At 41.5% G+C, this 15,459-nt stretch overlaps 1 protein-coding gene across 1 annotated transcript in view; it reads left to right on the plus strand.

Moving 5' to 3' along the window:
• The window catches only part of ADGRG4 (adhesion G protein-coupled receptor G4), a 121,368-nt gene extending 106,549 nt beyond the window's left edge, over positions 1 to 14,819 (plus strand). Inside the window, exons 22-26 of the mRNA XM_054472067.1 lie at positions 1,669 to 1,747; positions 4,132 to 4,412; positions 10,700 to 10,801; positions 12,088 to 12,255; positions 14,384 to 14,819. Of these exons, the coding sequence (XP_054328042.1) occupies positions 1,669 to 1,747; positions 4,132 to 4,412; positions 10,700 to 10,801; positions 12,088 to 12,255; positions 14,384 to 14,421 (668 nt within the window). The 3' untranslated portion in view covers positions 14,422 to 14,819. The remainder of the gene's footprint in view (positions 1 to 1,668; positions 1,748 to 4,131; positions 4,413 to 10,699; positions 10,802 to 12,087; positions 12,256 to 14,383) is intronic.
• The last annotated feature ends 640 nt before the right edge of the window (positions 14,820 to 15,459 follow it).

The following is a 15,459-nucleotide window of genomic DNA, read 5'->3' on the forward strand; positions in this document are numbered from 1 at the left end:
AATAAGCCACTCTTACGTTCAGTTTATTACTTACATAAACTGTGAAAGGAAGAGTACCTAAAAGTGCCAGCTTTCACATTCTTGTCCCCCACACTAAAAAGAGCAACCCCAAAACAAAGGGAATGGATGACTGCCACGTGAGTTGTAGGATTCCCGGTGGCTGAGGAGCTAGTTTTAAATGGAAGTGATGCTGTTTCCTATTCTGCAGCCCTATTCTAAGGGGGCAGGGTACAAAGGCCCACACCTCTGCAGAACCCTGAGAGATGATGAGAAGCTGTCTCCTGACAGCCTCCTGGAGGAGATAGGGAGGTGAGTAGCAGATGGCCCCAGAGCACCTCCTCACAGGCCTCCCATCTTCTCGAATTTGTGGAGGCCCGCAGGGCACACCGCCCAAATTCAGATAAGCCTTTACCTGTGTAGTCTATGTGGATACATGCAAGGTCACCAGGGAGCCACAGCTGAGCTGTCCCACTACAGGGAGTTTTCGAGCATTTCAATATTAGACAAAAGCAATCAACTTTAAGGAAAATAGATATTAATATCTGTTTATGTTTGAAGCTCTGCCTTATGAATACCAAAGCAACCTGTTGGAAAAGTTTATTACTTTTAATGACAAAAACCACAATTACTTTTGCACCAACTTAATGAATCCCTGTCCAAGACAGTAGATTTGTTTATATTTTTAAAATAACAATAGAAGGGATTTTTTTTTATTTTCAATATGTAAACACAGCTTGAAGACTGCCGCACAACTTCCATCCTAAATATGAGGACTTCCCCTGTCTCTCCCTTCCAGCCTTCTATTTTAAAAAACATCTGCAGCATTCTAGGTGCTGTGCTTGGGGTGGGCTATACAGACTTGAAGTGATCATCATGTTTATCATAGAATGGGACAGTGGAGGATTTTTCAAGATACTTGGCATTCTGGGCTTTGGAACAGCTTTGGAAAGCATGTAACAAAACCCCTAAAATGTATGTAGGTGCATGCGCTTAGTCTAGGAGAAATACAATTGAGAGATAAAGAAATCATATATTTTTTTTTTTTTTGCAAATGTACAAGAAATTGGATTTTTAAACCCTGTGTCTACACTCTCCTCACGTTTGGCCATTTTGACTGAACTGATTGCTTTATTATAGTCTGACTGAATTGAGTGGTTGTTAACTGGTCGATCTAGTCAAAATGTCAAACTAGTAACGAGTGTGGAAACAGTTTCCCTGTCAAAAAAGCACTGAAGGCTGCAGCTGATTGCCTGTGCCCTTCTCCTAAGGTGACCTAGACAAAAAGCTATTGGGAACGAAGAGGGGATGTGAAAGGGAATAAAAATTAGGGGCTCATCATCTAAGAAGAAATGCTTGATGCGAACTTGCATTCCAATCAACTAGATACTTCTTTTGCCAAGTTGATTTTCTGGCACTTGAGCTATTTTTAATAACTAGTGGGCATTGTATTGGAGCCATTGGCATGCTGTCTACTTTAGCAGATTGGAGAACTCCTTGAAATGTTTAACTTGGAAGAATTCACAAACATTTTGCAAACAATAGTATTTTGATGCCCGCACATCTGTGGCTCATTTAAACAGTGTCTTAATGTATCATCACCCACAGTCATTGATTAGGTTGCCTCTCTGCTACCTGATGAAATGCCTTTGACTTGCTTTCCCACTGCAGGAATCCCAGCTATCATGGTGGCGATCACAGTCAGTGTGAAAAAAGATCTGTATGGAGCTCTGAGCTCAGCGACTCCATTGTAAGTACCAGCATCTCTGTTTCTCTGGTGGTGGGGCTCTGGCCCAGCAGGGTATGGTAAAGTGTTCTTGGCCTGGGATTGGTCTTGACCCTTGGCTTCAGGAAGAAATCAACCTAAGTCCTTTTGCCCTAAACATAGGCCACATTTATGTGATGGTTAGTTGCCCGGGTCCTCTATGACCTTGGGCAAGTTACCTTACCTTTTAGTTCAATTTCCTCTTCTGGAAAATGGGGATAATAATGTTTTCTCTTAATGTCCTGTGCAAATTAAAATGATATCATGTATGTAATGTGCTCAGCATATTGGCTGTTCTATGGCAAATGCTGTGTAACTGGCAGGTATTATGATTACAAAGCTCACACATCAGGTCATTGCAAAGAGTTAGTGGCCACTACAAGGAAATTCTGAGATGGTTTGGAAAACATTTTTTACCTTTCAACAACAAAGGTCTTCCCTGAAGAATGCTGAACAGCTTTCCTTTGTAAACAGCCTCGGCTTGGTTGTTCTCTTGTTTCTTTTCATTTTTTTCCTTTTCTCCCATTTGATATATAAGCTCTTCTCTTTAGTTCTCTCAACCACAATCACATGAGAGTAGCAATTCACTTCACCCCACCTCTCCAGAACCTTCTTTTACAGGCGTGTAGGCGTGTAGATAGTTGCCCTGTGGTCCTTTAGGCTGCACAATCTCATTTTACACTTCTGATTGTTCCATTCTTTTTATCATTGCCTCTCAAGTTCTATTCCACTATAGATTTCCTCTCCCACTGGACTGGAATTAAATGTAGAAGGTCCTGCTCCAAGACTCCCCCATCTTTCATATTGAGATGACAGTTTCCATGGGGTCAAAATTATTTTGCCCTTTGCAGCAGATGCTTTCTAATTAAAATTCCTTGTTATGTTTTCTTTCTCTTCCATTTTCTCTTCCCTTCCTTCTCATCTCCCCCTCCATCCTCCCCCTTTGCCTGTTTTGTGACTTAAAAAGTCCCCAGTGTCTACCTAATGGTGACCCTTCTTGAACCATCAAAAGCAAGAGCAAAAGCAAAACCAGAACAAAATCAACTCCACTTTTTCCCAAAAGAGACTTTTCAGATGTGACTTGGTTAGTAAGAGGCCGACTGCTCTAACAGTTTTTTTTCAAATTATATTTTGAAGAAGTAATTCATGCACATGGAACAAAATCCAAACGTACAACAGGGTAGAGGATGAAAAGTAAGCCCTGCTTCCAACCCCTAGATACCCAGTTTCCCTCCTGAGGTAACTCTTATTGCCAATTTATTACCAACAATCAAATTTGTATGGATATTCTCTTGCACACTTTGTTACCCAAGTGGTAGATATACACCATTTGGCACCTTGGTCTTTCCACTTAACAATGTATCTTGGAGGTGATTCTCTACCCAAACATATAACACTATCTCATTTTAACAGTTTTCTATGGCATCCTTTAAGGATGATGATGATATTCAGGGACCTCTAGGTGTCAGAATCTATTAGGAAAATTAAATGTTTTTTAACACGTTTGCAACACACACACACAAACTCACACATATGTGAAAGTATCCATGCCAAAATAAACAACATGACCAAAAGAGATTTTCCTGGTTTTAGAAAAGAGAGCTCAGCTAAGTTGACACACAGTTAAATTAGTCAAGCTTCTCTGTGTTCAAAAATCAGGGAAAATGCCTCCAGTAATTGCAAATGTTATTAAATGGAATATCTGTTCATATGAATCACTGCATATTTTTTCTTTAATAAAAACTGTAGAGTCGTTAATCAATCCAGTAACCAGTGTTGCCTTTGTCATCCAAATACATCATATTTTAAAGCAGTACACCTAGAGTTCTTCTCTTTTTGTAGCATTTTCATTAACTTTCATAATTTCAGCATTGTTTGATGTAGCTTTCAGAAAATCCATTCATTGCTCACATCCTTTCACTGTGATATTTATCATGTAAAGTAGAATTAATCCTGCAAATAAGAGCTTAGGTGTAAGGTGGTGGCGGGGGGGCAGGGCGTGCGGGGGCGGTGTGGGGAGCATGGCGACAGAGAGCCACTTTTGGGGAAAATGTATCATTCATTTTTCTGCTGTTAACGAAGAGAACTGTTTCCTAGGGAATTGGACTGACAGGTTTCTGCATATGTAGGGCAGAAACATCCTCTAGGATTTCTGACTTAGTCTTGGAAAGAACCCTGAACTGGGGCTCAGGAGATTGAGGTTCTTGTCCCAGCTCTGCCTCCAGTTGGTATGAGTGAACTCTGTCCAGTTCATTTCTCTAGGGCAGATGCCCTTAGGGTGAAATAAAATTGACTAGATGATCTTCAGTCTCTGAGAAATAGGACTTTATGTTTCCCTATCTCATGATAGTCTTTTTTGTTTCTTACAGTTGTTGGATTAAAGATGATTCTATCTTTTACATCTCAGTGGTGGCTTATTTTTGCCTCATATTTCTCATGAATCTCTCCATGTTCTGCACTGTTCTTGTTCAACTGAATTCGGTGAAATCCCAAAGCCAGAAGACTCGGCGGAAGATGATCCTGCATGACCTCAAAGGCACAACGAGCCTGACATTCTTACTTGGCCTCACCTGGGGGTTTGCCTTTTTTGCTTGGGGACCCGTGAGGAACTTTTTCTTGTATTCGTTTGCCATTTTTAACACTTTGCAAGGTAACTGCTGCTTTTTCGCCTTTTCCGTGGCCAACTACACATCCAGCAAAGCTTTTGTTGCTTTGGAAAATAATCTCACCTGTTGGAAACATTAACTAGATGTTAGTCTTCATTAAATGCACACACAGCCCACTCTCTCTTGCTCAGTGGTATAGGGAGAAGCCCAGATAGGTAACCCAACTTTGGGTAGTTGGAAATGTCTACATCAAACACTGATTGGCAATACTTCTTACAGTGTTCATTGTATCAACACATTGTGCTAGAAAATGTACAGATTCATGCTCATGTTGACATTTTGAAGTACACAATCCAGCTAAACATAGCAATTAACTGGAAAGCAGAAACATTAAAGTTTTGACCCCGTAGGCTCTATCTGCATCTGATATCCTAATCTTTTGGGAAAGAGCCAGGCTAGACTATCATAGAATCATACAGGAATGAAGGTTAAAATCAAAAGGCCATGGGAAAGGCCAAGGTTGTAGCCTTGAGTTTGCTATAAAACAACCTTTAAAAAGTTACAACAATTGGTTGAATTAGATGATCCTAAGCTAAAGGCCCTAGAGCTCTTTTAATTATTTTCCTTTATTCTGATGAAATGAACGAATAATCAATGAGGTGATGAAATGGTAGACAAAAGATGGCATGAGAAGTAAAAGCTAGGGGCCAGGTGTGATGGCTCATGCCTGGAATCCCAGCACTTTTGGAGGCTGAGGCAGGCGGATTGCTTGAGGTCAGGAGTTTGAGACCAGCCTGGCCAACATGGTGAAACCCCGTCTCCACTAAAAAATATAAAAATTAGCTGGGCATGGTGATGTGTGCCTGTAGTCCCAGCTACTTGGGAGGCTGAGGCAGGAAAATTGCTCAAACTCTGGGAGGCAGAGGTTGCAGTGAGCTATGATCGTGCCACTGCACTCCAGCCTGGGCAACAGAGAGAGAGACTCTGTCAAAAAAAAAAAGAAAAAAAAAAGCTAGAGATCTGGTTCATATAGCTCTGAATAATTGCTGATGTTCATTTTAACTTGATTTTGCCTATTAAAAATATTGGGGGAAAGAGGCATGCAAAATGATTTTGTGTGAGTCTCTAATTCTACCCCATACTTTTATCCTCAAGTGTCGTCCAGTCCATTTGGGCTACTGGGACAGGCTGAGAGTCAAGTTGGCATTTCATTGAGTTAGAGTCTCCCTTCGTGCTCTCCACTATTTTTTTTCATTCAATAAACCCTTATTTTCCATACTGAAGCCCACTGATGGTACCATGGGATGCTCCCACAAGGAAAAAGTTCTATGGTCAAATAACTTTGGGAAATGTGGCAAATTACATTCCCCCTTTCTTGGAATAGCACTGTATACATCAGCATGGTAAAAGCTCTATTACGAAAAAAAAATGCCTTTAAAAACTTGTTTTAATGTAGTGTCTTAAAAATCTCTGAACCTTTTATTGTGGTCATTGTTAATCCTTGAGGAACCCTGAGAAAAATAAATTGACATGCAGTTATTATATGACAGGCACTTGCAAAGTGCTGCGGAGTTGGGGGTGGGTGGGAAGCAATGTAGCAGAAGGCATGGTTTTTGCATTTATGTTTTAGGACTCAAGAAACCATCTTATTTTAGAGCAATGAGGTGGATCAATGGAAACTTTTTGTCCCACCAGATCCTGCCAACCATATACAGCCATGTTCTAATTGGAATGTAAGAAGTCACGAAATGTGTTGTTCTTCCTTCACATGCCATTTTTATTGCCTCTGGTAGTAGGAATGGAATTTTTAGAAGCTCTCAATACCACCCTTGCTTGGTTCCCTTTGAGGCTACTGGCACTTGGTTGAATTCTAGTGTAGAATTGAAGGTTGTATTCTAGTGTAGGACTGAGGCCCTGGTGATGGTTCTACACTTTTTCTCTGGATAGAACTGTCTGGCCCACACTACAGTATTCTAACCTGATGCTCTAACCTCAAGAACTAACCAGTCATGGTGTAGAATGTCCACGGAAACGGTTTAGAACCCAGGTGCCTGTGAAGACTTCATCCACAGTGGTAACTCCAGGCTTCTCTTTGGCTCAGTGATTCTGAGGAGAAATGTACTCACTCTGTGGAAAGAGAGGTTAAAGGAAAGCTGGCAAAAGATCAAGAAAGCTAGGCAATTTCGAGCTTAAAAAGGAGGGGCAGGGGTGTTTTCAAAACCACTCTTATGGTGGAAAGTAGCATCTAAGGAAGGAGCCTGCATGGGTAGAAGCAGAATTTAATAGGATATTTCTTTTCTTTTCAACTTTTATTTCAGATTCAGGGGGTAGATGTGCAGGTTTGTTAGCTGGGTATATCATGTCATGTTGAGGCTTGGGGTATGAATGATCCCATCATCCAGGTAGTAAGCATAGTACCCAATAGTTAGCTTTTTAACCCTTACTTTTTTCCCTCTTCTCCCCCTAATAGTCCCCAGTTGTCTACTGTTGCCATCTTTATGTCCATGTGTACCCCATGTTTAGCTTTCACTTTTAAGTGAGAACATGCAGTACTTGGTTTTCTGTTCCTTCATTAATTCACTTAGCGTAATAGCCCCTAGCTGCATCCATGCTGCTGCAAATGACATGATCTCATTCTTTTTTTATAGCTGTGTAGTATTCCATGGTGGCTATGTAGACACTTTCTTTATCCAATCCACATTTAATGGGCACCTAGTTTGATTCCATGTCTTTGCTATTGTGAATATTGTTGCAATGAACATAAGGGTGCATGTGTCTTTTTGGCAGAGTGATCTGTTTTCTTCTGGATATATACCCAATAATGGGATTGCTGAGTCAAATAGTAGCTCTGTTTTAATTTCTTTGAGAAATCTTCAAACTGCTTTCCACAGTGGCAAAACTAATTTACATTCCCACCAACAGTATATAAGTGTTCTAATTGGGTATTTCTTGAAAACTAAAATCAAAGTCCCATAGATCCAGCACCAAAAGAGCCAAGCTGTCTCTGTCTGTCCGATATGCCTTATGTCCATCAAGCACAAACTCTTGCCAGTCTTGCCTAAAATGACTGCAAGATAGCATGTGCCATCTTGTAGCAAGGGAGTTTTCAGAGCTCAGAGTTTCAAATTCAAGACACACACACACACATACAACCCGAATAACCTCCAAAACAAACGGTGGAACAAGTGAACAAAGTAGTCATTTCAAAGACAAATGACAAGCTTGCAATACTGGCTGAAGGGGATGGGGGTGACCTGTGGTCAAGTGGGAAAAAATCATGCTCATGATGAGCTATTTGTGAAGGAGGAATGCACAAATAAAAATGCAGGTGACAAAAACCTGACATCTTCCCTCATGCCTGTGTTTTCCTAGTGAGTAAGCAGATCAATCTGTTATGGGAAGGAAAAGGAAAGCTGTCAGGCAGAGGGGGAGAGTTGGCAGGCAGCTCATTGGAATTCACAGAATAACCTTTTAAGTCTGAAAACTAAACTCCATGCAAGAAATCAGAGTAGTAATAGGTGCTTGATGTCACTGTCACCCCTTGTACATGCTGAAGTTGGAGGAGTTTTGCCTGCTCTAAGACTGTGGTTTGCTCTCCTCAGGGTGCTGCACCGCCTTCCAGGTGGCTGCTGCTCAGAAAAACAGCGAACACTGCTGAATTCATCCCCACAGTTGTTTGGTTACACATGGAGATAAAGCCCTTGGGAGAGTTAGCGAGACATGCCATTCCATTTAGCCTCCAGATTGCTGCCTCCCACCTGGAATCCGAGTCTCAGGGCTGGGGCTAGGGAGCCAAGATCTTCCCAATCAAACTTCCCATCGAGTGACAGGAAGTCACTTGCCTCTGCCTGAAACTTTCCAGGGACTAAGAGCTCACCATTCTGTAAGCAAAGCATTTAACTTCTTGTAAGCTCTGATGTGGTACCAGTTTTCCTTACCTGAGGCTAGTATAGTACAGTAGTTAAGCCCTTGTGTTCTATAGTCAGACTGCCTGCATTCAGAACTGGTGCTGCCAGCTCAATGTTAGCTCTGTGACCTGGGTCAAGTTTACTAGACTTCTTGGACTCTGAGTTCCCTCAACTGTAAAAATGAGACTAATAGTACAATGCCTGTCATATACTAATTGCTAAATAAACACTAGCTGTGATTTGTAGTACATAGTTGCTCTGAAACTTTCTTCCATTGCTCCTGGTTCTAACCGGGCAACTGTACAGATACAAGCCTAATTTGTCCTTTTCATGACAGCCCTTTCAGATCTGTGGCTAAGTAAGCATCTCTTCTCACCCTATGTTTTCCACTCCAAGTTTTTTTTTTAATCTAGTTGCAATATCCCAACTCTTTCAGCTTTTCTTCACTATCCTTCTTCACTGTATACTTGAATACTTCTGTTTGTCATCTTCCTCTTAAAACAAATCCTCCCAAACTGAACACGGTGCTGGTGGGAGGTATGGTCAAACAAGGACAGAATATGGCAGGAGACTGTCACTCGCCTCAATCAAGATTCTTTACTTCCAGTAGTGCTCTAGCTGAAATTTGCTTTGGGACATTTACAATAGACTGGTGCTCAGTTTACAATGGGTTAAGACCTCTTTGATACTAATCATTTACCTTCAGGACAACCGCCCAATGTAGAGGCAAGTTGAACCTGTATAGAGAATAAAGGTTTCCAAACTGCACTTGGATCAAAATAAATATATTGAGGCTCAAGCAGTTATCACTGTTGTAGATGGATGGCGAGTTTGTGTATCAAGTGTCTTGGAGTTCAAAGCAACATACATTTATTGAGCTGCAGCACTTAGTGTATTAAAGAAAAAGGGCAAAATGACATAAATATGAAAAGGAAACATATCTCGGCCCTCAAAGACTCAACAGCTAGGTGGAGAAATGGGAAATAGATGAATAATTATATGGCTACATATAGCAAATAATACAAGAAACAAAATGTTATGAGAGTTCAGAAGCGGGAAAAATGAGTTTCAGTTTGAGGCATCTGGAAAGATTTTGTGGATAAAGACTTTTTGTAATGGACCATAAATATAAGTCAGGCTATTGACAGGAGTTATTTCTGCCAGTCCTACCCCCAACTGCAGGAAATCTAATTGGTCCTCCAGGGAATTTGCAATCAAGATAATTTTTTTTTTAAGACAGAGTCTTGCTCTATCACCCAGGCTGGAGTGTAGTGGCTTGATTCTGACTCACTGCAACCTCTGCCTCCCGGGTTCAAGTGATTCTCAGCCTCTCAAGTAGATGGGATTACAGACATGTGCCACCACACCCAGCTAATTTTTGTATTTTTAATAGAGACAGGGTTTCTCTATGTTGACCAAGTTGGTCTTGAACTACTGGCTTCAAGTGATCCACCTGCCTCTGCTTCCCAAAATGCTGGGATTACAGGCATGAGACACCACGCCTGGCCAAGATAATCTTAAGTCATATTTTTATCTTCCAAGGACATATTTTAGAGGGTGGGAACGAGAAATGGCCAGCACTGCTGGCAAAGACTTTCAGCTCCTCCCTCCCCCTTGCAGGACAAAATCAGGGCTGGCATTAGAAGTTGAGGGTCAAATCCATGGTTTCCACATGGTGTCATTATGCCAAAAAGCATGTGTAATAGTTATTTATTGCTATATAACACATTAACAATTGTTACCAGCCTAAAACAACAAAAATTTATTATCTCACACAGTGTCTGAGGATCAGGAATTCAGGAACAGCTTAGCTGGGTGTTTCTGACTCAGGGACTGTCGTGAAGTTGTAGTCAAGCTGTCATCTGGGCCTGCAGTGATCTGAAAACTTGACTGGGGCTGGGGAATGTGCTTGCAGGAAGGCTCATCCACATGATCGTGGACTGGAAGCCTCAGTTCCTCACCATGTGGGCCTCTCCACAGGGATGCCAGGATGTCCTCAGGACAAAATACTTGGCTTCCTTCAGAGTGATGAGAGAGGGCTCGCTCTTTTATAACCTAACCTTGGAAGTGACATGCCATCCCTTCTGCTATATTCTATTGGTACAAGGTGGAAGTAAACTACACAAGGATATCAATGCCAGGATGTGGGGATCATTGAGAGCAATCTCAGAGAGGGGCTACCTTACCTCTCACACTCTAGGATGAACAGCAGCCCAGGGGCAAAACAGTGGTTGACATGAAGTCTTGATATAGACATTTTTGCCTTTGGGAGGGAGTCTACAAAGACAAGATCAGAAAGCCAGTAATGGCCCTGGGGTTCCTTGAAAGTAGTATCTCTCATGACAGGAGCAGGCCTGAGTCAGAGCATTGGTGACAGCTGGTGAAAGAAACCGAAAAAGACTGACCTTCTTCTCCTGGCTTAGGATTCTTCATTTTTGTGTTTCACTGTGTGATGAAGGAGAGTGTGCGGGAGCAGTGGCAGATACACCTCTGTTGTGGGTGGTTGCGATTGGATAATTCTTCTGGTAAGATGTCAGTTTGGATGAAGTTTTGAATTTTACGTGTTTTACAAAACTGATCAGATTAATTTATCTCCTAACTTGAGTACTTACAACATATCAGCATCAAAACACAGGCTGTTTCCATGTCATAAAAATGATTTGTGCTTTTGAGCTGAGATGAATGAAGTCAAGTGAAGAATGTGACTTGGGCCATATTTTAAACTAGGGATGCTTTTGTTTTGGCCCAGATTCCCTGGATTGCTTACCCTCACTGTCCACATCAGTCTCAATTCAATTAAAAGAACACTGAATGCGTGCCTACTGTGTTCCAGGCACTGGGTCTCAGGGGCTTCTGGCTGGTAGCCAACAGTGGGTTGAGTGGATGTAGGAAGCAAGGAGTGGTGGTGGAGATGGAGAGAACTTATAAACATTCCTAAGATGCCTGGCCAGTGGGCTGCACAAGTGTACTGATGGCCCACGAAACTGGGGGATGTAGTGAACTCAGATGTTGCCTCTTAGCACTGGTGCTTCCCTTGAGAATGTTTCCAGTGCAGGCAAACTGCTGTTCTATGTATCAAAAGGATCTTCCATTCAATTCAGGCAGCTTCTCTCAGTCTCAATACAAAGCCTAATCCATTTTCTTTAGTGAAGGCAGCACTTGAACTCTAAGATTCTACAAGTAGCACTGAGATTCCCTCCATTCCACACTTTATGCTGGCCATATCAGCAACTTGCTGGTCCTTGTGTTCTGGGAAAAGCAGGCATCCTTGGTATGTGAATTGTCTCTTCCTATACCACACATTACAGTACAAACCTACTTCTTACAACTTCATAGAAAAGCTGACTCCTTCTGGTACTCAGAATGAACACTGTGCATCAAGCTTTGTTTTTTTTGTTTGTTTGTTTTTGAGACAGAGTTTCGCTCTTGTTGCCCAGGCTGGAGCGTAATGGCGCGATCTCGGCTCACCGCAACTTCCGCCTCCCGGGTTCAAGCGATTCTCCTGCCTCAGCCTCCCGAGTAGCTGGGATTACAGGCATGCACCACCATGCCCGGCTAATTTTGTATTTTTTAGTAGAGACCAGGTTTCTCTATGTTGGTCAGGCTGGTCTCGAGCTCCTGACCTCAGGTGATCCGCCCGCCTGGGCCTCCCAAAGTGCTGGGATTACAGGCATGAGCCACCGCGCCTGGCCTAAGCTTTGTATTTTTAAACCAGATTATTGAAGTGTAATTTATATGCCATACAATTCACTACTTTAAGTATAGAATTTCATGAGTTTTATATTTTTAACTTTTCTTGGTATCATTTCAGATGGGAGCAGCCGGTGTCAGATAAACGTTGGATATAAACAGGAGGGACTAAAGAAAATCTTTGAGCACAAACTGTTGACACCATCTCTCAAGTCAACTGCAACTAGCTCCACTTTCAAATCTTTAGGCTCTGCACAAGGCACACCTTCAGAAATAAGCTTTCCAAATGGTAAGAAAAAAAGGCTGTGTTGTCTACATTTATATTCCAGAGATATTGATTTAACGTGAGACCACATACTGGGTCTTGGATGATACTTCCTCTTCAAAACTAAATGCACATGTGCATGTGTATACCTTGACTCATTCTTGGCTGAGAAAGTGTGTATAGAAGCATAGAAACATGTACAGAAGTGTGTATAGGTGTTTCTGTGCCTAGTAAATTTAGTAAGCATGAATGTGTTATTAGACTAATAGAGGAAAGAAGAGATGAGAGATTAGAAAATTCATGAGTAATTAAAAACAATTGTCACAGACCGTTAAAACCAGAAGGAACCTTAGACATTGTCTAGTCCAATCCCTTCATCTTACAGTGGAGGAACCTCAATCAGAGAAAAGGAAAATGCCTTATTGACAGTTACTGAGCCCATCCTTACCATCCAGTAGAACTGGGGCCAGTCATTCAGCCCTCAGCCATCCAGCAGAACTGGGGCCAGAATTCAGGTCTTCTGGCTCTCAGGGCTAGTCCTATCAAGAAAACAGAGATACACATCACTCTTAGATGCTGAGCTTCTTCCATAGGAAGCCATATTCCTAAGCTGAGACAGATGTTCAGTTGGGAATGGGGTGTTGTACCTAATTATGTAAAAAGAGAAAGTGTAGGAAAAGGATTGGCCTACAGGCTTAAAGTAAAGAGAAAGGCAAAGTGAGCAAGAACTTAAGAACTTCAGGTTGACACTGTGATGATTCTGCATTGTGTGCTTCTAGTTAGATGATAGTGCAGTGGTCTTTGGTTGCCTTTCTTTAAGACCAGGGTATACTCCAGTTCACACACACTTTGGTGGCCTGGCTGTAGTCATTCTCCTGCCTTCTCAGTGCTGCAGGTAGAACTGCCTCATTCGCTAGTATTTTTCTTTATGTTGGCTCCAAAAACCAGTTCTATGTCCAAGGGCTGAAGGCAATCTGGAAGCAGCATGGTGGGTTAAAAAAGCATCAGACTTGGAGTTGGAAGGCTTTGGTTCAGGTTCCAGCTCTGTCAGTCACTCTGTGACCTTGAGCACATCACTTCTCTGCTTGGAGCTACATTCTTTCTACCTTTAATATGAGGGGACTAGAATGGATAATCTCTTAAGTGCCTGCCAGTTTCAGGACCATGTATGGGGCAACGCTATTTTCCAGTTTAGGCTGGTTGACTAGTGTATAGTATCTCAGGCTCCCATCTTTGTGTGGGAAAGCTAGTGATGCACATGAGAAAAACCTTTCTCTGGCCACAGGCATTTATCAAACTCTGGCCAACTAACCTGTGGATATGTCTTGGTGCTCATATAAAGTCACTGGGGTGCCATGACATAGACAAGGCATAGGTTGTGGAAGCTCCTTAGTAGATAATAGTTGGGGCTGGTTGGGAAATAACATTTTTCAAGAGGGTTATTTAGCATTGGATTTCTTGATGTCCCTGGGAACTATTTAATTAGCAAATATACAGCCCAATGTGTACATATTTTGCTTCAGAGGATCAGTAGCAAATACCATATCCAGGATATTGATGTTCTCTTACCAAGCAATCGACCTGGAAAACCAACATTAAAGTGCTCATCAGTTGAGAGGAACTGAGCCAGTGGGGCAGGTAGACCTGCCACAGGTTCTAAAACTGTAATCTGGGTCCTTCCATTGTACTAGTGGCAGCCAGAAGCTTGATTCTATTAGCAGAGAGTGAAAAATCATGCCCTCTGTACCACCAAGCATTCTCAAGCTTGAGAAATAGCCAGACTTTCAGTGCAAGAATATCAAATCCGTAAGGGATATAAATGTGTATGTTCACATTTTATGTCATCTTCTCTTGAAGGCCTCCAAGGTTTGTGCATAAATATCCTCTCCTAGGTTAAGGTTAATGTCAATAATGCTGCCTCTTATTCACAATGTAGGAAGAACATATGCACTGGTTGTCCAAACAGTGCTGTCAGGATGAATTAATTCACCCCAGATTTTATATAAAACAGTCCAAAGAAAGCACCGTATCCTTCCATTCTCTTCTAATTGCTTTATTTTTTCCTTCATTTGATAAAATTTTCTTATGCTTCTACTATGTGCAAAGTCCCTGATGCCGCAGCTGAAAATTTTCTTTTTTTTCTTTACTGCAGATGACTTTGACAAAGATCCTTACTGTTCCTCTCCTTGAGTTGTGAAGCTGTGCCTAATTATGTAAAAAGAATATAATACCTGTGGAAATAAAAATGAATTCCAAGTGTATACTTGCTCGGGTGATGGGTGCACCAAAATCTCACAAATCACCACTAAGTAATGTACTCATGTAACCAAATACTACCTGTTCCACCAAAACCTATGGAAATTAAAAAAAATAAAAATAAAAAGCAAAACAAAAATCCCAAAATGAATTCCATTCACAAACAGAATTTTTCAATAAATCCCAGTAGAGATACTTGCCTCCTCCCAACCCCTGATTGGGGAAAATGTTGAATTTGTGAAACAATTTGCTCCAACCTTCTATTTTAATTATTATTTTGTAAGGGGAAGAATAACATTTGATAAATATTAAAGTCAGAATAATTCTCCTATTTGTCGTTATAGTTATTTCTTTTTTGGATAAGATTTTAGGCTATCGTTATGATACATTAGAGGAGAAATTTCTACAGCATTGGAAATTTTGTTTTAAAAGCTTTAAGTGTACACATCCTTAAAAAAATAAAAATCAAGACCAGGATCCTTACTTCCCTGCTGTGGGAGCCAAACAATTTCAGGTGGTCAAAGTTTCAGGATGCCCAGTTGGCCTGAAACCCACAGAGGAAGTAGTTAGGAAGAGCCAGAAGGTCATACATTTTGGAAAAATACTCTGCCCTGTTGGCCTGTCATGACAAAGCACCTGAGATCCCCATTATTCAACTCACACTTTTGATTGAAGCTCTTATTAAAATGTAAACATGTTTTGTGAAAAGGGTGGGTCATCAATCCACAGACACCCATAAATTCCTTAGTAAGGATGAATTTTTCAGCCAATACAGCCCTTCAAGGAATAGCAAGCAGGGTCTTGAGGAATAAAACAGAACAGAAACTGTTGAAAGCTGGTGGTTCTCTCTAGGAAGGAAAGGCCAGATTGGGGTGAGCAGAACAGTAGAGGGATGGAGTGCAAAAAGGGCCACCCAAAGGCAACAGAGTGATCAATGAAGACGAATTTCGCCAGCTTTGCCTTCTGTGGCTT

The sequence above is a fragment of the Pongo pygmaeus genome, chromosome X (genome assembly GCF_028885625.2).
Source record: "Pongo pygmaeus isolate AG05252 chromosome X, NHGRI_mPonPyg2-v2.0_pri, whole genome shotgun sequence".
Classification (NCBI taxonomy): Eukaryota; Metazoa; Chordata; class Mammalia; order Primates; family Hominidae; genus Pongo; species Pongo pygmaeus.